General features: G+C 40.0%; 2 protein-coding genes across 2 annotated transcripts; one reads left to right on the top strand and one right to left on the bottom strand.

The window, feature by feature from the left end:
- Window positions 1–809: 809 nt before the first annotated feature.
- Window positions 810–5,537, bottom strand: LOC137710704 (uncharacterized). Its single transcript, XM_068449807.2, has 8 exons — window positions 5,170–5,537; window positions 3,770–4,943; window positions 3,584–3,649; window positions 2,815–2,959; window positions 2,498–2,716; window positions 1,801–2,020; window positions 1,499–1,694; window positions 810–1,296 (listed from the first exon to the last, which is right to left on the bottom strand). Exons 2-8 carry the CDS (start codon window positions 4,924–4,926, stop codon window positions 1,182–1,184), a joined length of 2,118 nt encoding a protein of 705 aa, XP_068305908.2. The 5' UTR covers window positions 4,927–4,943; window positions 5,170–5,537; the 3' UTR covers window positions 810–1,181.
- An 11,881-nt stretch (window positions 5,538–17,418) lies between these two features.
- On the top strand, window positions 17,419–20,333 carry LOC137711510 (uncharacterized). The gene is made up of 4 exons (XM_068450749.2): window positions 17,419–18,121; window positions 18,231–18,970; window positions 19,061–19,192; window positions 19,363–20,333. The coding sequence occupies exons 1-4, from the start codon at window positions 17,575–17,577 to the stop codon at window positions 20,113–20,115; spliced, it is 2,172 nt and encodes a 723-aa protein (XP_068306850.2). The 5' UTR covers window positions 17,419–17,574; the 3' UTR covers window positions 20,116–20,333.
- Window positions 20,334–26,191: the final 5,858 nt, after the last annotated feature.

The raw sequence follows: 26,191 nt of genomic DNA on the forward strand, positions 1-26,191 counted from the left end.
GATACCATTACCACGGTATTACCGTACCGTATCGAAAATATAATATAACATATAATTATATAACACACATTATTTATAATATATATTTTATAATATTCCAATAATTTGAAAATAAAACCCTACTTATATTAGCATTGTTGTTGGTGATTTTGATCTCTTGAGTTAGTGGAAATTAAACACAAAGAGTTCTCAATTCTTTCACAAATAGCCATGGATATCTTTGCAATCCCCACTTCTACCGTTGCTAGTGAAAATGCATTTAGCCTAAGGAGGAGGGTTGTGAACCCTTTTAAGGCATCCTTGACTCCTAAAATGGTAGAGACACTAGTGTGTACTAGTGATTAGCTTAGAACTGATGAAGTAAACTTCTACAAGGAACCAACAAAAGATATGATTCAATTTTAGAAAGAAATGGAGGAAGTAAAAACAAGTAAGATATGCTTTAATTCTTTTAGTAAATTAGTTATTAAATGGTTTTCAACTTTAATTCTTCTTGTTACTAATATGTTTTCTTAGTTTGTAATGTAGACTTGACACAAGCTCAATCTTCTACAACTTCAATACCTCCTCCAAAAGTTTCGACATCTCAAACTTGAAAAATTGATCAATGAATTTTACTTTTTGAAGTTTAGTTCCAATCTTCATTCGGTTTGAAACCTTAACTTCTATTTGTTTTGGTTTGTAACTTTTATATGGGTTGTAAGCTTAATTTTCATCATGAATCTTGATGCACCATTTGAATTATTATGTGTGTAAATTGTGAATGATGAATAATAGATGAATTTAGGCTACAATATATGAGATAAAGATACAAAAATAAAGTGTACCCTTGAATTAGGTTAAAAAAAACAAAAACAGATTTTGTCCCAAAACAAAGTGGCAATTACCATTGTCATACCATGCCACCGAACTATTTGGCAATACCAAACTTCGGTATACCAAAAGTTTGGTATGGTAGTGATAATAGATTTTACCAAACTGAAAGTTTGGTACGGTAATTGGTACAAGGGTTTTGGTACGGTAAAAAGAGTTTCGTTAGACATTCTCTCTATCACCATCAAGCATGGTTTCTCAAAATCAAGATGATCATCAGCCAAGCAACCATTTTGCTCAGCAATCGGCGTACGACGCTTTTTCTCTGTATTTACACAGTACACGAAACTACAAAATGCAAAAACTTACTAGTCCTCATCGGAAGACACCTTTTGCCTCTTCCACTTGTAGGCAGCTTCCAATATCTTGAGATTTGTCGTCTGAGCTTCCTCTGGGAACATGTAATCAATGTACTCCTCATACCTGCCAAGTCCCAACACAGATCAGTTGACATATGGAAAAACGAAATGAACTCGCCATATGGAATTGAACACAAGAAAACTAAAACTCTGCTCCATTTTTCAGTAACTAAAAGATTCTCTACAGCGAGATGAATATATAATTATAAATGAGAAACGAATATAAAAACTTAGGAATGTAAAAAACGAGCGAGTTGATCACATACCCAGCAGGGCCGTCTTCAGTCATTATTGGCCTCCTCTTCTTCAGTTTCTTTGGAAGCTTAGATTGGACTAAGCTAACATCACCCAAGTCTCCAAAGCTAGCCTCCATATTCAACCATTCTTCCAGCAACATACCTCTTTCTTCCTTCAACTCGGGTGCTGAAGTTCTAAAATAGTTAACAGCTTTCTCAAAAACCCCTGGTGAAGCCCAAAAAAAAAACACAAGGGTTAGATATTCTCAACTGTAAAGGAATATAAATTAGACAACTCTCAATTACTATTCTATCTAGTAACAACTGCTTACTTCGAGCACGCAGAAGACATTGTTTCTTTTGTTCAAGGAGATAATCCTGGGCTTGATCTTCGGACATATCTGAATCCACACCATCTTGCACCATAGCAGATGCCTCAAATTTCGCATAACTGATCCACACCTTGAGGTGTTTAGTCCGGTCTAGGAGTCTCTCGTAAAGTTCTCTAGTTCTCTCAAATTCACCCTCTGATATTTCAAAGTCAATGAATGCCTGTTATCAAATTATCAATCAAATTAGTAACAAATACAATGTTGTCATTTGAACCTGTAGTGCATACATTAAGAACATCAGCCGTAGCCAACAAATATATTTGTCATAGATTTTCTAGAAAGAATTGCTGTTGGTATACTGAGTAGCTAGGAAGATGTTCTCCATATCAAAACTAGCTTTAGTGATAAATCAATCAGTAGAAAGGATATACAATGAAAAACACTTTGATACAACAGAGAATAATAGGTGCGTTGCACAGTGTTGCTTCTGCTATTTGTTCAAATTCAAGTTTTAAGAGTCAAGAATTATAACTATGCATGGCACTGGTGCAACTAAAATCTATGGTATTATACCAGATGTAATGAAACATCACTGAAGAGTACAAAAGTGCAGAAAAGGTTAACTATATTCCATAAGAAACTATCAAAATTCAAACAATAAAAGTTGTATTAGAAAAAGGATGTTCCTGTGTCTTACCTTCCACAACAACTCAGGCATGTCAAGTGATGGCTGGGCAATGGCAAGTTCAAAAAGCGACCTGGTTCGTTCTGTCTCACATAAAGATTGCTCTAACTCTGCATACTTGGTCCACGCATAACAGTTTTCTGGGGACCACTCCAGATACTTTTCATACAACTTCCGACATCGATCCATATTCCCAAGGTTCAGCTCAATCTCAATATACTTCTTAAATATCTGTTTTAAGGAAGCATATTATGAATACTAGCTATACATTTTGACTTGTTAAATGAACTTTGTAAAATGAGTATGTGTATTTGCTAAATATACATTACCTTATCTTTGGGTGCCTTTCCTATTGCATTGCCGAGGATCTGTCGTGCACCCTTGAGATTCAGCTGCCGTATCTCAAACTGGGCAGCAAGAAGCCACATTTTTGCAAACGAAAATTTCTGGTGAGGAATCAAATTAAGGCACTCCCTGGAAGAATTTCTAGTTATTGAGAAATCTGTTCAAAGTATTTAGGATGTGTCCACATGCTAACTATGTCAAAGGTAACAAATGTAAACTTATACTGTGAATCCTTGTTTTAATTTGCATGAATATTTTCACCAAATAACCGCAATATGCATTGCAAAATCTCCAAAGTGTAAGCCATCAAATTAGTTGGTGCAACAAAGAGATGTCTAAAACACTACTACAACAAATCATGATTTACTACAAAAAAAGCCGAAAGCTCATCAGTCCACTGTCATGATAAACTAAAATGGTACATATAATATAAGAACACCAAAAATATAACTTCATACCCATATTGTTCAAATAAAACATTAGTTTTCTTTTCACCCAAAAGAAAAAAATTAGGTTCTTTGGGTAATAGTTTTCAAGCTTATCCTCATATACATCCAGTTAAACCTTTTTTCAGTCCCAGTGTACTGGAGCAATTCATGTACCGAGAAAGATGAACAAGATTTATTTCCAATTTTATACATAAGTATTTACATATCAATATTGACCTGAATAGTAGTTAAAAGAAAAATATGTCAAGAACAAAACAATCTTCAGGTACATCAACAAAACATAGCTTAACAAAATGACACTTACCTATACACATCTCGAGTACGTTCCATGTCTTCAGCATCAAGCTCCTCGTAGAGTGCATAGTTAATCCTAACATTGCAAAAGAAACAAACAATCAGCAACATATTATTCAAACAAATCAAGCCACATTAAAGTCAAAGCATTCGCACAGTCGCTAACTAACCAAGGCTTAGTACATTTACCACATACCATAAATAAATGTATCGTTGCCAATATCGCTTCTCCGGAGCCGGAGGAACATTAGCAATTGCTCGCTCGTAAACTTCTCTAATTCTATCCTTATTCCCTGCACTCTCTTCTAGCCTTATATAATCAAACCACGCATCATAATTACGAGGGTTCTTCCTAACCTCATCTTCATACTGAAACCTCCTCTTTCCCACAATTGCATCTTCAATCCCTTGCCTATCTCCATACTGCTTCTCGAAACCCACAAACTTCTTATATAAGTCATCGGCCCTTCCTTTGGGTATATGATCAAGTGCAAACTTATAAATACACCTTGCTCGATCAGTTTCTTTGCACCGTTCTTCGAATTCAGCGAAAGCCACAAATAACTGCTCAGCCTCCTCATCATCAGCTAGAATCTCCACTGCTCTCTCATATACATTTCTTGCCCTTGCAACCTCACCATTCTTCATCTCAAACTTGGCAAACCGAATCCAAGCACCAACTTTTGGATGACATTGTACAAACCGCTCAAAAATCGCTCTAGCACGCTCCACTTCATTATAGCGAAGTTCAAACTTGATAAAGGAGAGCCAGCCTTGCTGGTCCGGCATCCAATTCATCCACCTCTCATATATCTGTCGAGCACCAGCCACATTCCCTATAATCTCTTCCATGTGAATGTACTTGTACCAGAGCTGGTCAACTCTAGGCAAGAGCGTAACAGCACGGTCCCACACATTTCTTGCATGGTTAATGAACTTGTTCTTCATCTCCACCTCCGCATACTTGAGCCACAGGGTGTGGTTTCGATAATCGACCTCAAGGGCACGCTCCCAAACCGAGCGAGCACGCTTGAAGTCCTTCTGGGACTCTTCCCACTGGGCATACTTGATCCAGACGCTGACATTCCACCTCACACGCCGGATTAGGTCCTCGAATTCTTTGCGCTTACGGAGACGGTAATCAGCAAGCTCAGTGGGATCAGTTATCTTCTGTTTGGGAGGTCGAATTTCAGCCTCCTGACGCTCACGTGCCTCCCGAAGAATTTGCTCTGCAGTGATTTGGACGGGGGCTGGGGTTTTGTTCTTAACCCTAGTGGGTCGTGGGAGTTTGACCTCAGTGTCCTTTCGGGTTAGGAACCCTAGGGAAGGGTCTGCGTCCTTGTAGGAGGCCATGGCTAGGGTTTTTTCGCCTGGAAAACAGTACAACCCAGTCAAATTCTAGCAATTCTCAATGCTTTTCAAATTTTGAACTCCAGAAAGTTATTCCAAATCTCAAAAACGAAACGTGAACTTTGTTAATTCCAATTACAGAAGTAATTTCAAAGTTTTAACATGAAATTTAATCGAATTAACTGAAACTTGATAATTTAGAACAAACTGGAATCAGAGAATTTAATCACAGATTTAAGTTTTTACCTGGAATTCGGAAGAGAAATCTAGCAGTTGCAGAACGCGGGGTCGCCGGAGAAATGAGAGGGAAGGGCTGTTAGGGTTTTGAAATTAGAGGAATTGGGAATTTAGGGTTTGGGAAATAGAGGGAAAGGGGTGCTCGTGGAGGAGACGATGGGGATTGGAAAAGATGCGCGCATAAAATTTCGTGGGTGTTTGTGTTGGGGTTATTACTTGGGCCGGGTCCTTCCGAATCCAAATATAATTCGGGTTTCTAGAAATACGTATTTTTATAGCGTACTTAAGAGCAAATTAAAGATGCAAGTGAAACTTTTACGACGACGACATTTTCGTTGAAATATTTCAAGATGGCGAACAATTTTGCTCCAGTGAAACTTTTCTTTGCGAGTCTTTCCGGTTTCTGGAATGTATAGATTAACCATGTTTTATTATTGTGGAACAAAAAATAATCAAGAAAATTATAGAGGTGACATGTGAAATTTTGGGTAAAAGGACAAAATTACTCTTAAGACACACCGAAATTTTCATGCACATGCAACGGACAATAACTGCTCAATCAAGGTCAAAGGTGATCACAATGATATTCTTTTAAAACCTTCTCATCATTCATCATCAAATCATCACCTACAAGATAACTCCCAATTATTTCTTTCAAATTGGGATTAATTACCAAATTAATTACCAGATATTATTTCACATAATATCTTGCAATCAATCCCACAAATCAACCATATGTGGCCGGTCTCAATTCTCCTAATAGCGCTGACCACACCCCTATATATAGTCCATCATTTCTCAAAAAAACCTCAGTTTAATTCTCTTCTAAAAATTTCTAAACATTTTTCCCTCAAATTCTAACTTTAATATCAGTGATTCTTCGGCTAAAGCCCCCCCCATTCCCCCCCCCCCCCCCCATTCATTGTGGACTCGTGAAGATCTAGGCTTTGATCTTAGGTGTTAATTGTTTTGCAGGTGTATTTTTGTCCAAGAGGAAGAAGGTGGAAATTTGCATCCACAAATTGGTACTTTCATTGAGAGTCTTTATTCACACTCTCGTAGAAGACTCTCGCATTTAAGGTTTCTAATTTTTTGTTCATTCGTAGATTTTTCGTACGTTCTTATTTCTTCAATTTTTTTTTTTTAATTCTTTGAATAAACAAAAAAGTAAAGTACAATGACAAAATATTCGGAAACCATGACGAATGAAAATTCCAACATTCAAGAATTTGGACCACGACAATCTACGAGGCTTAACAAGGCAATGAATGGAACGGCACCACCCCCACGGGGGTACCACCATAACAGCCACCACGGTAGCCACCATCGTGGCAACCCTCGGCGTGGCCCACACCCACGGTGAATAAGTCACCTTGCAGCCTCAAGCCCAGGCCTATGCCACCTTGTAGCGTCGAGCCCAGGCTTGCGCCACAAAGGAACCCAGCTTGGCCCAAGTTGAACAAACCCATAATCAGGTAGCCACTGTAGGAGCAACAGGCCAAGCCTTGCGGGCCCAAGGCCATCACAAGCCCAATCCACTCCAAGGCTGAGCTAATGACCAGATGGCCCAAGCCGTCCCACTTCAAGCTTCAAGGGCCCAAGCCTAGGATGAGTCGACCTAAGCCATGACCCGACATGAGCCCAATGCACATCGAGCCCAGGCCTAACTCCCACGCATGCCGCACATGGAGCAGCCCACCATCGTGGTGTCCCAAGCAGCCCAAACCGGTCCAAAATCGGTTCAACCGTCCCCGCTTCAAATTTCAAGGCTGAAAATTGAACATGGGGCATTTTCACCCTATTTCTCCGTAGATTTGACATTTCCCAACTCAAATCTCTCATTCGGAGTCTACCACACTTCCACTACTCAAGGAGACGCATTTCGTCCAAGCTCTTCCAACCTAAATGGAGAACAACACTTGTCTCAACAAGTTATAGAGTTGACGAGCACCCTCGCACATCAGACGACCTTGGTGAATCAGCTCCTGCAATGCACCGAGATGCAACGTGCCCCTGACAAGGTGTCCAGGAGTAGGACATAGGCAGACGAAGAACCTCTCCAGCAGTATCCCGGCAAGTAACCACTGGACCAGCCACGAATTGAGCGTCCCGGCAGTGTACACTCCCAACTAGGCCCCCGAGATAACGTATACTCTCGTCTTAGCACGTGGAGGAGCGTGCACTCTCAGTTAGGCCCACGAGCAAGCATACACTCACTGTTGGGTCCACACTCTGATAATCAACATGAATAACCTTCCAGGCGAAGTGTTTATTTGTGGCTAGACCTACAAGGAGCATCCACCACCTCATATTGGAGTAGGCAGCATGAAGGACGAAGAGACCTAATCACTCAATCCAGCTCAAGTTCAACCAGAAGCTTGCGAAGAACTCACTTGCCTGCTAGGGATGTACCACATGCACCGCGCCGTGGTGTAGACGATCTAAGCATATAGAAAAACAGCCTAGACTAGCAGGTCAAGAACGGGGACAACCAAGAGCTCCACTACCTTACCAAAGGTAAATTCAGGAAGAAGTAGAGAAGCTCTTAACTAAGCGATTGTGTGATTTCCAACGCAACGATGTCACTAATGAGGCCCTACAATGAGATATGACCAACATGAGCAAGTCACCCTTCACGGACAAGATCGAGCAGACAAAGCCTTCGCTCAAGTTTAGCATGCCACATTTCACATCCTTCAAAGGAGATGGAGACCTGGAGAGACACTTGAATCACTACCAAAGCGCAATGATCATTTATCAAAACAACGACGATCTCATGTGCAAGATATTCGCCATCACTCTACAAGGCGAGGAGTAATATTAGTTCTACACCCTGCCGCCATAATCCATCCGGAGTTTCAACGAACTTTCTTTGGTTTTCACCAAAGAATATTCATCCTATTGCTCGATCAAGAAGAAGTTTGACCACTTATTCAACGTCAAGAACTCAAAGGAGTCGCTTCACAACTATCTGAAGAGGTTAAAAAGCAGAGAAGGCAAAGATAGTTGGATGCAACGATTTGATAGCTAGAGCAACCTTCCAAAAAAGACTTCTAGCAAACCACCCACTGTTCGAAAAATTGATCATGAAGGAAGATCTAATTCTGGTAGACTTTTTCGCTTTGGTAGAGAAGCATGCACTTTGGGACAAGGCTCCCATCTGGATCCGCTCTCTAATGCGAAAGGATAAACTAATTGTTCTCCAGTGCGAGAGGGTAAACCAATTCCCCAACACCCACATGGGTTTGCTTTCCAATGCGGGAGGATAAACTTTACACTCTGAATATCCAGACGTGGATGAGTCAGGCTACCCTGGTATAAGTAGGTGCACAATGGCTTGCGTTGGGATTCCTAGAAGTAGCCACAATGGTCTTTTTCAAGGTCTAGCTAATTGAAGGATTTTGTGTTTCTTGGCCTAATCCGTGGGGAACCGGGCCTCAAAGACGAAGGAGGCACATTACGCAGTACGCCCTATGAACAGTTGCCTTGGAACCCTAAAGTTACTACTGAGTGCACTAATGTAGCCTTCGATTTCAGAAGACTACCTACGGCTTGCCCTTCGAGCAGTAAGCCTCAATAAACTTATATAACCGCACATTTTTGTGAAAGGTTAGCGTGCATATATGAAGCTTTATCCACTGCTGACATACTACGCAGTTGATAAACTTCACCTCTGCCAAACGCGGAATGATCATTTAGATCTACACTAATTCCTAAAGTGTTAATACTTGCTACAAAACCCACATAATTGGTTACATAAAAAGCAAGGAGTTTTCTAGGACCTTTGCTTACGAAATTCCATACAACCATGTACTTTGATACGAAAGGTTAGCAAATTTCATAACCCAAAAATCTTTAGTATGTTGTGATGCAGGCCACACAGCTCAAATGATTGAAGAAAGCCAAGGTTAATAGCCAAGTGGTCACGCGAACTAGTCTGCTTCTGTAAGTAAGGTGTCCAGCTATCGACCCTATGGCTAACAACTTTGCAAAAGTTCTATACCAACACCTACGACTGCATAGGCTTCATGGGCCTGTTTGTTTATTGAAAAATAGCACATCTATCGCTAGTCTAAAGGTCAAAAGTGGGGAGTGAACAAAAGAAATGAAGATAAAGAAAAGCAAAGGAAGCAAGTTTATTAAATTTTCTAGCAAATTTGATAAACAGCTAGTAAAGGCTGAATGAGTTCAAGCAAAACAAAAAGCAACAAGGAAAACAAAGAAAATCCTAAAGGCTACCTAGAAGACTACTCTTCAGCAACTTGGACATCCCACAACTACTCGGTTGCCACACATTCAGCAACCGAAACGTTCTCAGCAATGGTATCATTCAGCGTTTCACCCTTGGCTGCCCCAGCAAGGGCACCAACTTCTCTGACTACTTTACCAATGGAAAGCTCAAAAGTAAAGGCAAACAAGTCTTCCAGAGAAATAGAAAAGGTCTCAAAGTCTTTCCCAGCAAACTCAAAGTTAGATGGACTACCAAATAGATGATATACATAACCCAGCTTGTAGAAATCGGCCTGACTCTGAACAAGCAAAGCTTCGAGCCCACCATTCTCACCCTTCAACTACTCGTTCTCCTTGAGCAGATCAACACGGATGTGTTGCAGCTCATTTATTTCATTCTTCAGACTTCGTTGATCTTCAATGCACCTTGGAGTTCCAACACTTGGGGTTTAAGCCTATTGATGATCTTCTTGAAATGGATTACTTGAATCTAAGGTAGTTGACATCCAATCTCATTTTCTGCATTTTCATACTTAACTTGGATCGCATCAAGCCTAGTTTTCAAATCAACGATCTCTTGGCGAGCTGCGGTCTCAAGTTGCATAAAAATGGGGTGGAGAGATATTAAATCCTTTCAAAGCGACGAGCTCAGATTCCAACCTCTTAATCTTCTTGGCAGAGGAATTGGCTTCAACTACCATAGTCTTTGCCACCTTTTTGGTAGCCTTGGTATCCTATTGGTTAAGAAGCATAGACTCAGCTACCAAAATCGTCATTTTCTGCATCATAGCAAGCAAAGTCGTCATTTTATACTCGGTTATATACTTCGCGACGGAATTTGGGCAAACAACCCCTTTAATGCCATTAATAAGCTTGGCACACGCGTCCATGTCTTTAAGCAAACTGGTTTCAAAAAAGCACAAATCTTAGCAGCCTCCCCAGAAACAAGCTTGGTGGATTTTTCACAACTGCCCACGCGAGTAGTCTCCACTTTCTTAGTAGGCGAATCAATCTCAATAGCAAGGGGAATAGGCCTTGGTGCCACTTTAGCAGCAAAATCCACCTTATCGCTCTTTATAGTAATAAGCCTCTCCAAATGTGAACCAAACTTAGCTTACAACGGACATCTTGGTACAAATTTCGGCACTAGGGGCATGACAAAACCTCTATGCTAAGCAATCTTATCAGCAATTGTACTAGCCATTTTCGGCATGGTAGGAGCCACAAGCTCAAGTTAATCACAGACCTCTCGGCAGCAGCAGCAGACCCTCTAAGCAGTGGAGAAAGTCTTCGATTTTTTCTTAACCGGCGTCTTTTGAGCAGGCTGGGAAAATCTCTTCTTTCCACCTTCATTCATAGTAAGCCCCACGATAACAATCAGACAAGCCAATGCATCTACCTTGATCCTCTTTATCCTATCTCTAGGAAGCAGCCCACATTTTTCTCAGCGAAGAAGACTAAGCAGCCAACGTCATTCACGGTACTCAGTGGAAGAGCTCAACCCATACTAGCTTTTTCCTCATTTTTTCTCTCAGACCAGTAAGCAGGAGACTTACATGCCTAGCATTTCAGCAGCTTATGGGGCACACGACCTCCTCATTTTTCTCAATTGTCGACCTGGCACGCGTCAGGTCCAAGAGCCCAAATGACATGAGCCATATGGCTTAACTAGCACTGCGCCCTAGCGCCTCAATCCGCGACCCCAGCTGCACAGCTGCCCTTGGCTCTAGCCAGGCTAAGCAGCCCAAGTAGTGGTCCCTGCCACAACACTTATTGGCCCATGCCGAGCCGACTCTTGGCCCTTGCCAACCAATATGCCACACCGCCCCGACGACTGCCCCGTGACAACACTATCGAAGAAGAAGACAAGGAAAATTAATTTTTTTCTTACCCGAGTGTGGCGTGGAGGAGACGAAAAAAGCAACGAAAGAAGATCCTTTGCACGGGCAAGTGTAGAAGATTGCTAGGGGAGGGGGAACAAATATCCTCTAGCTTTCTCTCTCTTGTAGGGTAGAATAAATTGTTCTCTGAAGTGATTTATTTTCCTTTCCTAGAAAGATCTAATTTCCAACTAATGTGGGAATCTACATCAAAATAAGAAACAATGTTATGTTTCCTAAAGCAAAGGAATATCTCTACACTTGTTGCCATTTCTTGCGAGCAGCCGAACAAGTGTGGGGACATTTACGGAGCCAAAAATAATCAAGGAAATTATGAAGGTGACACGTGGACTTTTGGGTGAAAAAGACAAAATTACCCTTAAGGCACACCGGAATTCCCACGCGCATGCAACGGACAATAACAGCTCAATCGAGGTCAAATGTGATCAAAATGGTATTCTTTTAAAACACTCTTATCACTCCTCATCAAATCCTTACCCACAAAGTAACTCCCAATTATTCTTTTCAAATTCGGATTAATTACCAAATTAATGCAAGATATTATTTCACATAATATCTTACAATCAATCCCACAAATCAACCATATGTGGCCGATCCCAATTCTCCTAATAGGGGTAGCCACACCCATATATATAGCCCATCATATCTCCAAAAATCTAAGTCCAATTCTTTTCTAAAATTCTCTAAATTTCTCTAAACACTTTTCCCTCAAATTCTAACTTTGGCATCAGAGATTCTTCGGCCAAAGCCCCCCATTAATCGTGGGCGCGTGAGGCTCTTGGCCTTGATCTTAGGTGTTAATTTTTTTGTAGGTGCATTTTCGTCCAAGAAGAAGAAGGCGGAAATTTGCATCCACAACCACCAATTGTCCCCTTTTTTAAGAAAAAAAAAAATTGTAAAACTTTAGGATGTTAAATGTCCATCTTCATCTTTAAAATTTAGAGTCTTCCATTCGAGAAGCAAATTCTCCTAGTATAATGAAATTGTATGTTCGTTGAATTAAAATTAAGGGGACACAAAAAAATCTTCGGAAAGATACAAGTTTGCCATGATGTTGCTCCTGCTTTAATACATTAACTATTTTTGCAAAATGATTAGATTGTAACTTTTTTATTTGCAGATAACGCTTTAATGTAATGATGGAAAGTTATAATGTATATGTACATGGTGCGGGTTTGATTCTCACGAATCTCCCTCTCTTCTTACCTTTAACAATTTAATTCACTTTATTCAAAAAAATAAAAAAACATTTAACTTACTAACGCTATTGTTTTTAAAAAAATATTATATGTAGGCGCGTTTTAGCTCCATTGTGCAAGCTATTCTCTTTAATAGGCCAACTTTTAATTCATGTGGGGGTTCCCAAAGTAATATGAGAATATTTTTTCTAGTTTCAAATCTTTTATGCATCCAAAAAGTAATGTTGCATCTTTGTGGCCTCCCTAAAAATGCGACGCATGTTTACTCACTTACTAATCTTAACTCTGTTAATCTTTATATTATCCCTAGACCTCTATTATCTCCTAAAATTTTGGAAAAAAAAAATTTGCAAAAAACAAACGACGCTTAGACTCTTCAAAAATATCCCTCTGTCGCGACTCTCTTTTTTGCTCACTTTAGCTTCCAAAATTCTCAGTCTCTATGTCCAAACACTAAACCATGGAGCCAAAAAGCCATGCACAAAGATTTGAGCACACATAGAACAACCAAAGCTTACCCACAATTACAAGGGTTGTGATGGAGTCATTTATCCATTGACTCTCCTTCAGCAAATAACCAAGTAGAATACAAGCACACAGAACACCACGAAAAGTTCATCGAAACCACCAATGTGTGCACGATTTAATCGAGCAAAAAGGGTGTTCAATCAATCGAAGTGTGGTGGAACGGTTAGTGGTGCACGGTTTTATTAGAGTATAAACGGATGTTCAATTTCAATAAAAGTGTGGTGGAACAGACGATGCGGTTTCAGTCATAGGAAGCTATGGATTTATGCTTCTTTTTCTATTATGGGGGCTTTCTCTAGTTGACAAGGAAGTTATGGACCATTTAAGTATGGTCATTTATGTTGCGCCTCTTGTGCATGATTGGAAGAACATTGTTGATGGGATTTTGAGATGGCTCGCCCTATTGGTGCATAACATTATCAGATGGGAGAGCGGATGCAATTTTGAACAAACACAAATTGTTAGGAGAACAAGATGTGAATATCTCAAATTTTCAAGATTCCCAGTGATAACTTTGTATGGTCAAGATGTGATTGTTGTATTTTGTTACAAGGCATGGGAAACTTTGACCTATGAAGTACATAATTTTAAAGTTCGCAGTTCTTTGATATTCAACCAAATTAAAACATAGAAAACTTCACCTTCACAACAAGAAAATAAATGAAAATGCCAACAGCTCTGGTAGCAATGAAATTGGATACATGAGAAAAAAGTCATGAAATTGCATTAATAATCTTACAAATATCACAAGACCATGATAATTAAGTGAAATCCTGATTTTGAAATCCATATAGTTTCACTCATTCAAACTCTACCATGCGTCTACAAAATATTATCATCTTTGAAAAATACATAGACAAAATGAAACTTGTGGTTAAATTATTACCACCAGGAAGCTATAAGTAATGTTTTCTCACTGTACCACTTTTGCCTAAGAAGTTCAACGCATAATCATGAGCTTTACATAGCTCATTCTGAAATACAGTGAACATTGTTAGTTTGTAACACTAACTGCGTGTCACATCCCGGCCCGGGCCCCCACCACATCCTGGGCTCGACTCCATTGTAGCACGATATTGTCCGCTTTGGACCCCAACCACGCCCTCACGGTTTTGTTTCTGAGAACTCACACGAGAACTTCCCAGTGGGTCACCCATCCTAGGATTGCCTTCATGCGAACTCGCTTAACTTCAAAGTTCCAATGAACTCTAAAGCCAGTGAGCTCCCAAAAGGCCTCGTGCTAGGTAAAGATGGAAATATACATATAAGGCATAGAGGATCCATTCCCCTGGGCGATGTGGGATCTAATAATCCACCCCCCTTAGGGGCCTGACGTCTTCGTTGGCACACTTCCGGCCAGGGATTGGCTCAAATACCAAATTGTCACATCCCCGGCCCTGGCCCTCACCACATCCCGGGCTCGACTCCACCGTGGCACGATATTGTCTGTTTTGGGCCCTAATTATGCCTTTACGGTTTTGTTTCTGGGAACTCACACTGAACTTCCCAGTGGGTTACCCATCCTAGGATTGCTCTCGTCTGAACTCGCTTAACTTTGGAGTTCAGATGGAATCTGAAGCCAGTGAGTTCCTAAAAAGCCTCATGCTATATGGAGGTGGGCATGTACATGTAAGGCACATCACTCCCTCTCTGTTGGTCGATGTAAGATGTTACAATCCACCCCCTTAGGGGCCCGACATCCTCGTTGGCACACTTCCGGCAGGGGATTGGCTTTGATACCAAATTGTTACATCCCGGCCTGGGCCTTCACCACATCCTAGCTCGACTCCATCGTAGCACGATATTGTCCGCTTTGGGCCTCGACCATGCACTCACGGTTTTGTTTATGGGAACTCACACGAGAACTTCCTAGTGGGTCACCCATCCTGGGATTGCTTTCGTACGAACTCGCTTAACTATGGAGTTCCAATGAACTCCAAAGCCAGTGAGCTTCCAAAAGGCCTCGTGTTAGGTAGAGATGGAAATATACATATAAAGAATAGAGGATCCACTCCCCTGGGCGATGTGGAATCTAACATTGCATGCTTCAATATATCAACGGAAAATGACAATGCAAAAGAACTTTGATTTGCTTTAAAGTCGGCCTTTAATTCTTCATAACAACAATCCTCAACTAGTCTTTGAAAATAGTAAAAAAATGTGCAAATCATGTTTGCAATTGGAAAACCTCTTTAGAGAACTATTCATTCTTTCGCTACGTTGAGTGGTGGTGATATCAGCACAAAACTGACCAAAGCTCATTTTTCTTTTATGCGAAACATACCACGTGACCAATCATCATTTTTTAGAATATTTTTCAAGCATGTTATTCCATAGGTTTATAACTCTTCTTTCTCCTCACAATCATACAAAACATACACCCATGAAACATGATTTTTTTCACGTAAATTAAACCAGAACATGTCTATAGAAGCTAAATTTTCTACTTTATGTCTGTGGATATTTAATTTTCCATAAGAAGAACTACAATCTTGTTCTCTCCATTGCAACGACATGTCGAACTTGAACAAACTCGACTTTAGCTTTCTAGAAGAAACTACCTGAAGTGGGTCCAATATGTGAAGCTCGATCTCACCTCCAAAAGTCTCAGAGCCAACATTGAAGAGGCTACGAATGAACCAGTTGACGAAGCTAATGAAATGACCACCATGGTATTCATTAAACGGCATATGCACGATGGATTGTAGACCTAATACCTTGCTAAAGATGATCCACACACTCTTTGACTCGTCCTGACAAAGCATTTCGATCACCACAAACATATCTTCTTGCCTAAAGCAAGACACAACTAGCATCACTTACACTTCCAAGACTTGAAGTCTGTGAATGAATACAATTATGAAGTTTATCGAATCTAATCAGTTCTCAAGTTATGTAATAAGGACTTGACTGAATATGATCTCTTGAAGAAGACTTATTCAACTTTTCATGCCATGAATATTGTCCTGCAGCAATAATATAGAGCAAAAAATTCACCAAGTCCCACCCATTCAACCAAGCAATAGCCCCCATCCTAAAAAATCTAGTAATGAAATTGAATTGATGAGCAACTTATAATATTAAATTTGAATTGGAGCATGACATGAGAGACAAAGAGAGAGGAGAAAAGATTTAGATAGAAAGAGAGGGCTTTCATATACTTTTTGCCTTTGCACATACTCATTGGGAAGATGTTGAATTCTCGAGGAAAAGGTTGGATAGTCAGGGTAATTTGCAGTCGGAGTGATGGGTAGAGGTAGACCTGTAAGACCCGTTACGATAATGTATCACTTACACCTAACCCGTTAAGCTAGCGGGTCACCCAACTAGCCCGTTAAGCTAATAGGTCATATGTTTCACCCTTTAACACCCAAACCCAATTTTGATATCTGTTTGGATAGTTTATATCGAATTCTCGTTCATCGTTTCACCATATGCCTGCTAATGGTGGTTTTATGTTGTTAAAATTTTAAGCCGTTATTGAATTGAATAGCTTGTTTGGCCAACTCGATTTGGTGTTGTTCAATGTTTGATTCAGTATTACATGTTCGTATATGATTTCGGTTCGTTTTTCTTATCTAGATATGTATCGAATCGTTATGTTTTATGATGTCGATTAGTTTTGTAAATCTGCAACGAATTGAGCTCAATTAATTTAGATTCTTACACTTTCTGATTGCTCCTTGATTTTTGTATCTAATCAGATATGACGACGGAGTTATTATCAAATTCAAGGAGATTTCAAGCCGTGATGCTTTCGAGCTTGATTCGACGTCGTTCCAGGCTTTGCCCGGATTAATATTATCTAGTTTAACAAAAAAAAAAAAAAGACTAGAGTGTAAACGGCAGAGTGTGTGCGTTGTGCGACAGTGCGAGGCAAAGAGAGTCAACGAGGGTTTTCTTTTATTATGTATTTATGAAGTTACACAAAACGTCCTCATGTGTGCTAAAGGGTGATAATCAGTTTCGCAAGTTCACTCAAAATGACTCGTTATTTAATAAGATTAGGGATTCAACAATTACCTACTAATGACCCGACCCATTAAGCATTTACCCAAATACTAAAATGTCAGGTCTAAGCAGAGGATAAGGGCGGTGAAGGTATGGTAATTCTTTAAACATTTTTTGTAATTAATTTAATTTTAATCCAGATAACAATACATTATGCCACCTGAACGCACTAACAAAGGCTTTAGCAATTTCAAACGGTAATGATAAAAATGATTGAATTGAAACATATAAGTGAAAAATTATGAATCTCGCAAATATAAAACAATAATATTGAATGTTGAACGAGAATAGGAGTGTGTTATTATTTTCTAGAAAAAGTTATAGAATGGAATTAACCATGACCGCACGATCCTGCGTTCTAACAATATGTGGCGACATCTTTGTTTACTCAGAAGTACACTCCTGACACTTGCCACAGGGAGCAGGATCGCTTTCATCTTTTTCGGTTAAAAAACTGTCGCTTTCTTCTCCACTTCATCCGAAACTCAAAGTTTCCCTCCCGTTCCGGAAATCGACTCGGTCGTCACGGATTCGCGTCCCTGCAAATGGTGTTCGGGACACAACTCACCCCTCCTTCTGAAGGCCACGACGACGAAGCCGAAACCGAAAATCCGACCGTCTCGGACCTGTTTTCGGCGCTGAGAGCGGCGTCTCGGCCGAAGGATTTCGGCCGAGTCGAACAGGCATTATCGGCGAGGGAAGCGAAACTGAGGCGAGAAATCGAGAAGCAGAGGTACGAGAACGCGCTGCTCGACGAGAAGCACGAGTTCGAGCGGCTCGAGAAGCTCAGAGCAGAGGAGGAGCTCAGGCTCAAGCTCTCACCGATCAAGGCAGAGGCGGTGAGCGAAGAGAACGGCGGCGAGGGCAGAGAGGTAATTTTGGAGCTCCGGACGCAGAACGAGGAGCTGGAGCGCCGCATTTCGCGGCTGGAGAAGGGCGGTAAGACATTGAGGAAGAAGGGTTTGAGTAACAGCATCCAGAGAAGAAGGAGCGATCGGTTGGCAGCAATCGGTGGTGATACCGCTGCTAACAATGATAGCGGTGAAGGTAGCTCTGCTCCGGTTAAAGGAAATAACGCTCTGAGAATTTCAGGTAATTCGGATTAGGGAATTTTAAACGTTTGCATTTTAATCTTCTTGTAAATCTTGTTTCTATATATATATATATATACATATATTTGTGTGTGTATATATATGTTTAGGTTACAGAAGGAGCATACAGAAGCAGATAAAAAGGAAGATGGGGAAGAACAAGATGGAAAATTTGAGGTGGGGGAGAGGAGAAGAATATGTACAATACCGATGTAATATGCTGTCGTTTTTTAGTACAATGCAGCGAATTAAGGGACACTTAACTGAACGGCACTTGGAGTTGCTTCGACAGACTCCTTTTTGGCCATTAATATCCGCGTTTTACAGCGGTGTGATATCGGAAGATCAATGCAAGAAATCGGAGAGTGATGTCCGCGACATTATCAAGTGCTACAACTCAAGAACAATGAGTTTTCAGTTTGGTAGCACATCTGCATCGTTGACGACAGAAGACATGGCAGAAATTTTGGGACTTCCACAAGAAGGTGAAGAATTGAAGTTAAAGGGATCAAGGAGTTACAAATCAGATTTTGTCGAAAGATATTTTAACGCCAAAAGAGTGTATAAAACATTGGTGGATAAAGCCTTGGACGAAGCAATAGAAGGGAAAAGAGAAACAGACGTAGAGGATGTTGTACGCCTGATTTTGATAGAATTATGCATAACCTTTTTGTTATGTAACTCGGGCCAAGTTACTTCATGGAATTTAGTCAAGTATTGTGAGGATTTAGAAAGTATTTCAAGATATTCATGGGCGAAAGCTGTGGCTGACGTTCTGCACCAGGGATTGGAAAAAAGGACCGGGCGGTTCAAGCCATATTCTGTTCCTGGGTGCGTGGTTGCCATAATGGTAATTGATGTACTCTTACGTATTAGATCTTCCTAATGCAAGATTGCCTTCATATGTGATCGTGATCGTTTTTTACTTTCATGCTAACAGCTTTGGTTGTGTGAGAGAACTAACCTCATACAACCAATCAAGGGAAGGGAGGGACAGAAACCAGCTCTCGTAAAATGGAGCATGCAGGAACTGCACTTGAAACTTAAACAAGTACATGTCGCAGACATTGGGGTAAGTCTTCTGTAAATTTTCCTACTTTATGTTAGCATTTGCATACTAACTGTTATATAGTACGGGGTACTGAGGGTAGTTGTAATTGGTGTACAAATGCGAATACTCTATTGCTAGGTATTGCTTGCAGATGCTGATATCGTATTTGTTTGGATAATTCAACTGTGCAGTTGAGCTTTAAGAAGGACAAGGAGAGGAAGAAACTAGGAGAAAATGAAAAAGCACGCGAAGAAGCTATTATAACCAATGGACGAGAAGAACGAGAAGAATGGGAAAATGTGACTGGTGATACAGTGGGCGAATTGGAAGATCATCTCCGAGCTCGAAAGAGAAAGATGAAATTCGTCCGCGAACCCCCTATTTCAAAAAGGTTAAATGACAATGAGGACTTGGAAGAAAGATCAGAAGATGTTTGGAGAGTGATTCAGAATGCAAGTGCTGATCAAGGAAAAGTGAGTAGGCTAACTGAAAAGTTGGAGAGTAAGAAGGAAAAAACAAAAAAGTTGAAGAGGAAACTAAAAGAAGAAAAGAAGGAAAAGAGAAAGCTGAAAGAGGAAAATGAGGTCTTAACTTCTGAAAAGAAATCATTGTTTGATTCTCTGAAGAGGTTGGTGAAAATGCTGGAAGAAACTCTTGGAGCGGAAAGGGAAGCGGTGAAAAACCTAAAGAAAGAAAAAATGGAGCCGATCAAGGAAAATCGAGAACTCAAAGAAAAGCTCAATCAAGGAAGTCCATGCTCTGCAGTGCAATTGAGGGAGGACGTGCAACTTGAGGTATCTCCGATGCAATCCTTTTCGACAAGTCCTGAGAAAGGCGTCATGAAGAGGGTATTAGATTTGGAGGTTGAGGATGAACAGCGGGGCAAAAAGAAAAGGAAAGTAGACGAGGAAAGAAATGGAAAGAAGGGAGGATGTCCTATGTGATGCTATTGCTTCCGGCACGATCAGATGAACAAGCTCATTATGTGGTTTAGTTGTTTTTCACATTTCCACGTCCTACTTAAAGAAAGACTCTTCCCTTGTAATGTTTGAAACTTATGAGATGTGTGCAGTCTGCTTCATTTGATGGTAAGGCTTGAATTAGTCGGTTCTGCTTCAATGTGTAATTAGCAAGTTATATAAACAATGACTTTTATTAAGAATCCTTTTTGGAAAAAATTTATTGGACGAGTGATGATGCGAGGATTATGTTTGATTGCAAGAATGTTTTTCTTGGGTAAAGATGACAAACAATCGGTTAAGATGGTTTGGACACGGGAACCGAAGACCTACAAATGCTCCGGTCAAAAGATGCAAACAATGAGATGGAGGCGCATAATACAAGAAGTAGAGAAAGACCTAGGAAGACTTTGAAATATAACAGAAGATACAGAGAATTTGAAGTTATATGCATTTATGTTTCATATGCCTAGTCAGCTACACAGAACAAAGTATATAGTTGACAACGGTTACCCTGATTATATATATGTAGTAAAATAATGGGTGGATGCTATGTTGTTAAATCATTGATTGTTTTTGGTACTTCGCATTGTGAGGCTATTGGTTTGTTGATTAGGTTCTTTCTGTTTGTATTTTATGAAGCACGAAATCTAGCTAGTTTTACGTGATTGTCCCAATACGACTTGATGTCATGTCATGTGTTGATTCTAGATGTATTTCAAGATCGGGGTGTGACATTTATAATACATGGAAAAAGTTAGGGTCGGAATAGAGTTTAGAGTTAAATACAAACGCAGTTGCTCTAACTCGGGTTGAGTTTCAAGGGATACAGATGTAATTGAGCCCCCAACTCATTTCTAACTGATAACATTATTACACACAGATATTACAGTCCCAATGCATTTCATAAAACTAAGTACTTCAACTTGATGCATTCTCGCTCTTCCTTGGATGATTCGCAAACATTCTCCTCCTTTCCGACTGATGTGAAGAAATACGACTTATCCTTATTTCTCTCATTGATTGCAGATAACCAGGCACCCATGGCAGGTTCAATGGAATTGTTGTCGGGAATACTATCAATCCTCCTTGCATGCAGATTTCACGAGAATTATGTTCTGCTTCAGTGGAATTCCTGCTGGTGTTGCATGTGGATTGTTTGCGGCTTCCTTCTCGATTGAGATTTCATCCCCGTGTTCTTGCTCTTGATTTGATCCACAAACATTCTCTTCCCCACTGTAGGTAATGTGAAGAAATCCATCTTCACCCTTATTTTCCTCATCGATTTCATAAAAAAAAAAGCACCAACAGGAGGTTTAGTGTTCTTGAAAGAGACAAATATCGGCTTTTTCTTGCTGATCCTGATACTGACCCTAATGAATAAGATGAATTCTCCAAGGGTCATATTACCAGGGACCTGGTATTTCTTCCTGTCAATTTCAGGAATATCACTCCTAGCATCCTTCTCGACAGCTACAGGTATTAAAATTGCGCACGTCTTCCTCAAATGCCAAGCATCTATACGATGAGGCTGGTTTTCGGGGCGCTCCAGAAATTTTCTGAACCATATCCCATCCTTTGTATTAAGGTCAGTCCTCACAATCAGCCCGTTATTCCAAGGGTCTAAAACTGTAATGGGTTTTGTGATATTACGACACACTTGTTTTTTGCTCTTCCTTGTGGCTGACAAAATTTTTTCGCTTTATTGACGGGAATGTCTGTTGGTGTGTAACCCTTCAACCGAAACTTGGAGCCAAAGAAACAATTCAAATGCTTTATTTTAATAGTTGTTTTCAGTTTAAATCTAGGCCGTTGGATCATAGTCCATGTGGCAGCTCTCTCTTGTATCTAGCTTAAGTGATAGATTAAGACAAGTGGCATCATCTCATAGGATGATAGCAATTAAGGGTTGAGATTGTATTTCAGTTTGATGAGTGAATGATCTCCTTTCCTCTTCCATGTATAATGGTAACAAACCACTCATGCTTTGAGTGAGGAATTCCATAAATTAATTCCATCATCATTCTTTGCAAATCCTCTGGTATTTTCAGATTTGTATCAAGTCTCCATTGAAGCATATCCAATACACACAAACACTAACATGGCCTCAGAGCCAGGTTTCATCATCTAAACTGGGCATGAAATCTGTGAGTGCGATTGAGTTGCGTTTTGAGGTCAAATCGAATCTGGAAACTGTGATTTCTTGAATCCAAGTCTAACATGGCTGGATCAAGCACTGCTGAGCTTAGAGCTCCTGTTTTCAATGGAGAGAACAACGAGTTTTGGAGGATTCGCATGACGACTATACTAAAATTGTATGGTCTCTAGGAGTTGGTCGAGAATGGGTTTGAACCTCCAGATCTGAAGGATAAGAAGACTGTGGTTGATGAGACGAAGAAGGAGACGATGGAGGAGGTGCCATTCAATGAAACCTTGATGAGAGATCCTCGAGCGCTTGGGATAATCCAGGGAGTTGTCTCGGATCAGATCTTCCCCAAAATCGTGAATGAAGAAATGTCCAAATGAGTTTGGGATGTCCTGAAGAGTGAATTCCAAGGAGATAAACAAGTAAGAAGTGTAAAATGGCAAGGGTTACGTAGAGATTTTGAGTATACTCGTATGAAGGATAATGAATCTTTATCTGTGTATCTCACTAGATTATTTGATATCACTAATCAAATGAGAAGTTATGGAGAATAACTATCTAGGGAGAGAATTGTGCAGAAATTACTAATTAGTCTTCCAAAAACATATGATGCAATTTGTTATGTGATTGAGCACTCTAGAGATCTCGAAACCCTTGAGGTCCAAGAAGTTGTTGCTTCACTCAAGAGACTTGAGCAGAGGCTTGATTTGCATGCTCAAACCTCCACTGAGAGAGTATTTGCAACTTTAAATGTTGCAACTAAGGGTCCTAAAAGTGGTGGATCCTTTAGAAATCAAAAATTTCAAAAGAATTGGAAGCCAATAGGGAAAGGTTGGGATCACAAGCCTAACTTTGTCCATAAACAAACCAATGCTCAAAGAAATTGGGATCACATGCCTAATTACACTTAGAGGCAGAATAACACTCAGGGAGATTGCAAATGGTGGGACATGTTTCATTATGGGAAGTGTTGGTATGAGGGTAAGGTTGTTGTAAACCAGGTCATGCTGTGAAGGATTGTCATGAGAATAAGGCAATGCAAAATGTTAATTATGCAAGGTAAATAGGAGAAAAAGGATCCTTGTTCTATGCTTGTAATGTGGTGACATATGTGAAAGTAAACAACTCATGGTACATTGATAGTGGTTGTGGTAACCACATGACAGGTGATGAGAGGCTATTGGTCAATATTCAGAGAAATTTGATTTCTAAAGTGAAGATGGGGACTGGGGAAATTGTTCAGGTAGCACGAAAGGTAACTTTGGTGATAAAGACTAAATTGGGAAGAAAACATATACAAGAAGTGATGCTTGTGCCCGGACTTGAAGAGAATCTTCTCAGTGTTGGACAAATGATAGAGCATGGGTACCACTTGTTGTTTGGAGGAAATGTAGTGAATATTTTTTATGGCTAGTCACTTGAAAACTTGGTAGTTAGAGTACTAATGGCAAATAATAGATGCTTCCCCTTGACAATGATGCCTGCAAATCAATTTTCACTAAGAGCAAGTGTCACACATTGCTCTCATATTTGGCATAAGAGATTGAGACACTTGAATGAGAGAAGTCTCAAACTACTTGAATAACAGGAAATGGTGCATGGATTGCCTTACTTGGAAATGTCCACAAGTGTATGTGAAGGTTGCATGATGGGAAAACAACATAGGGACACATTTCCCTCTTAATCAACTTGGAGAGTCAAGAATCCATTGGAATTGATCCACACAGACATTTGTGGTCCAATGCAAGTTAAATCTCACTCTGGAAACAAATACTTTATGTTATTCACAAATGGTTGCACAATAATGACATGGGTGTATTTTCTAAGATATAAGTCTCATGCACTTGATTGTTTTAAAAAGTTCAAGGCAATGACTGAATTACAATGTGGTTATAAGGTGAAATGTCTCAGGAGTGATAGAGGATGAGAATTCATTTCTACAGAAGTTGACAAGTATTACATTGATCTAGGGATCCAAAGATAATTGACTATGGCCTATACTCCTCAACAAAATGGAGTGTCCGAGAAGAAGAATAGGACTGTGGTGGAAATGGCAAAGTCAATGCTACATGAAAAGAATCTTCCAATGTGTTTTGGGCAGAAGCAGTGAACACTGCAGTTTACGTGCTTAACAGATGTCCCTCTAAAGCTTTGAAGAGAACAACTCCATTTGAGGCATATAGTGGAAGAAAACTAGGGATAGCTCACTTGAAAATCTTTGGTTCACTTTGCTATGTGCACATACCTTCTAATCTCAGACACAACTTGGAATAAAATAGCCATAAATGCATCTTTGTAGGCTATGGTGCTAGTGAGAAGGGCTACAGATTATTTGACCCGATTTCAAGGAAAATCATTCTATCAAGGGATGTTACATTTGATGAGAATGCTTCCTGGGATTGGAACTGCACTACAAATAATGAAGTGAGATTTCCAGTTGTCACTGAGTATCAAAATGTTAATGTGATATGTGAAAGTGGTGAAAGTTCTCATTCTGAGCAACCCATTACTTCTCAAAGTGAAAGTGTGATTGACAGGTCTCAAGTATATGATAATACACCTAAAAAGTGGAGAAGTGTGAGTGAAATAATGGCTCAGTGCAATATGTGTATTATTGAACCTGAAAGTTATGATGATGCAGCCAAAGATGACTCATAGAGAAAGGCAATGGAAGCTGAGTTGGAAATGATAGAGAAGAATAATACATGGCAGCTTGTTGAAAGACCATTTGACAAGCCAGTCATTGGTGTTAAGTGGGTCTATAAGACCAAACTCAATCTAGATGGTATTGTGAAAAAAAATAAAGCTAGATTGGTGGCTAAAAGCTACTCACAGAAGCTTGGAATTGACTACAATGAAACCTTTGCCCTAGTGGCAAGGTTGGGTACCATAAGAACTTTGATTGCACTTACTGCACAAAAAGAATAGAGTTTGTATCAATTGGATGTGAAATATGTATTTCTCAATTGAGTGCTGAAGGAAGAAGTGTATGTTAAGCAACCATAAGGTTTTGTGAAGGATAATGAAGAGACTAAGGTGTATAAGTTGAACAAAGCACTGTATGGATTGAAGCAGGCACCAAGGGCCTGGTATGATGAGATTGATGCCTATTTCAACAATGCAAGCTTCAAGAAAAGCTCAAGTGAAGCAACCTTGTATGTTAAAACAAGGGAGGATTTAGTTATCATTATTGTCTCCTTATATGTAGATGATATTGTATACACTGGCAGCAGTCCACAAATGCTTGAAGAATTTAAAGGTGACATGATGAAGCACTATGAGATGATAGATTTGGGTTTGTTACACCATTTCCTTGGAATGGGGGTACTACAAACTGAGAAGAACATTTTTATACACCAAAAGAAGTATGCACAGAAGTTAACTAAGAAGTTTAGGTTAGAAGATTGTAAAACAGTGGCTACTCCACTTGCAGTGCATGAAAAATTGAACAAGATTAATGAAAGTGAAGCTGCAAATGAGGGAGAATATAGACAGCTTGTGGGAGCTTACTCTATTTAACAGTAATCAGACCTGATATAATGTTTGCAACAAGTTTGTTGGCAAGGTTCATGCATAATCCCACCAAAAAACACATAGGAACAGCAAAGGTGTTGAGATACATTCACGGGACAATTGATTTTGGAGTTGTCTTTGAGAAGGGGAAGGCAACTACCCTAATTGGTTACTATGATAATGACTGGGCAAGGAGTGAGGATGATATAAGGAGCACTTCAGGGTATGTATTTACACTAGGATCTGGTGTGTTCTCATGGGCATCGATCAAGCAAACCACAGTGACATTGTCCACATCAGAAGCAAAATATGTAAGTGCTACAAAAGCTACTTCTCAAGCAAAATGGCTGAGATTTGTGCTTGAAGACTTTGGAGAAGAACAAGTGGAAGGAACTCAGATTA

This window comes from Pyrus communis, chromosome 6, assembly GCF_041283825.1.
Source record: "Pyrus communis isolate YQ-2024b chromosome 6, ASM4128382v1, whole genome shotgun sequence".
Taxonomy (NCBI): domain Eukaryota; kingdom Viridiplantae; phylum Streptophyta; class Magnoliopsida; order Rosales; family Rosaceae; genus Pyrus; species Pyrus communis.

Bases quoted from the DNA above. Each gene is read 5' to 3' on its own strand.
- LOC137710704 (XM_068449807.2), bottom strand. From the start codon at position 4,926: ATGGCCTCCTACAAGGACGCAGACCCTTCCCTAGGGTTCCTAACCCGA. The intron at 2,960-3,583 runs GTAAGTGTCATT...AAATTCTTCCAG, and splicing joins CGTACTCGAGATGTGTATAG to GGAGTGCCTTAATTTGATTC. The intron at 1,695-1,800 runs GTAAGCAGTTGT...GGGCTTCACCAG, and splicing joins ATGTCTTCTGCGTGCTCGAA to GGGTTTTTGAGAAAGCTGTT.
- LOC137711510 (XM_068450749.2), top strand. From the start codon at position 17,575: ATGGTGTTCGGGACACAACTCACCCCTCCTTCTGAAGGCCACGACGAC. The intron at 18,122-18,230 runs GTAATTCGGATT...ATATATGTTTAG, and splicing joins TAACGCTCTGAGAATTTCAG to GTTACAGAAGGAGCATACAG. The intron at 19,193-19,362 runs GTAAGTCTTCTG...TCAACTGTGCAG, and splicing joins TACATGTCGCAGACATTGGG to TTGAGCTTTAAGAAGGACAA.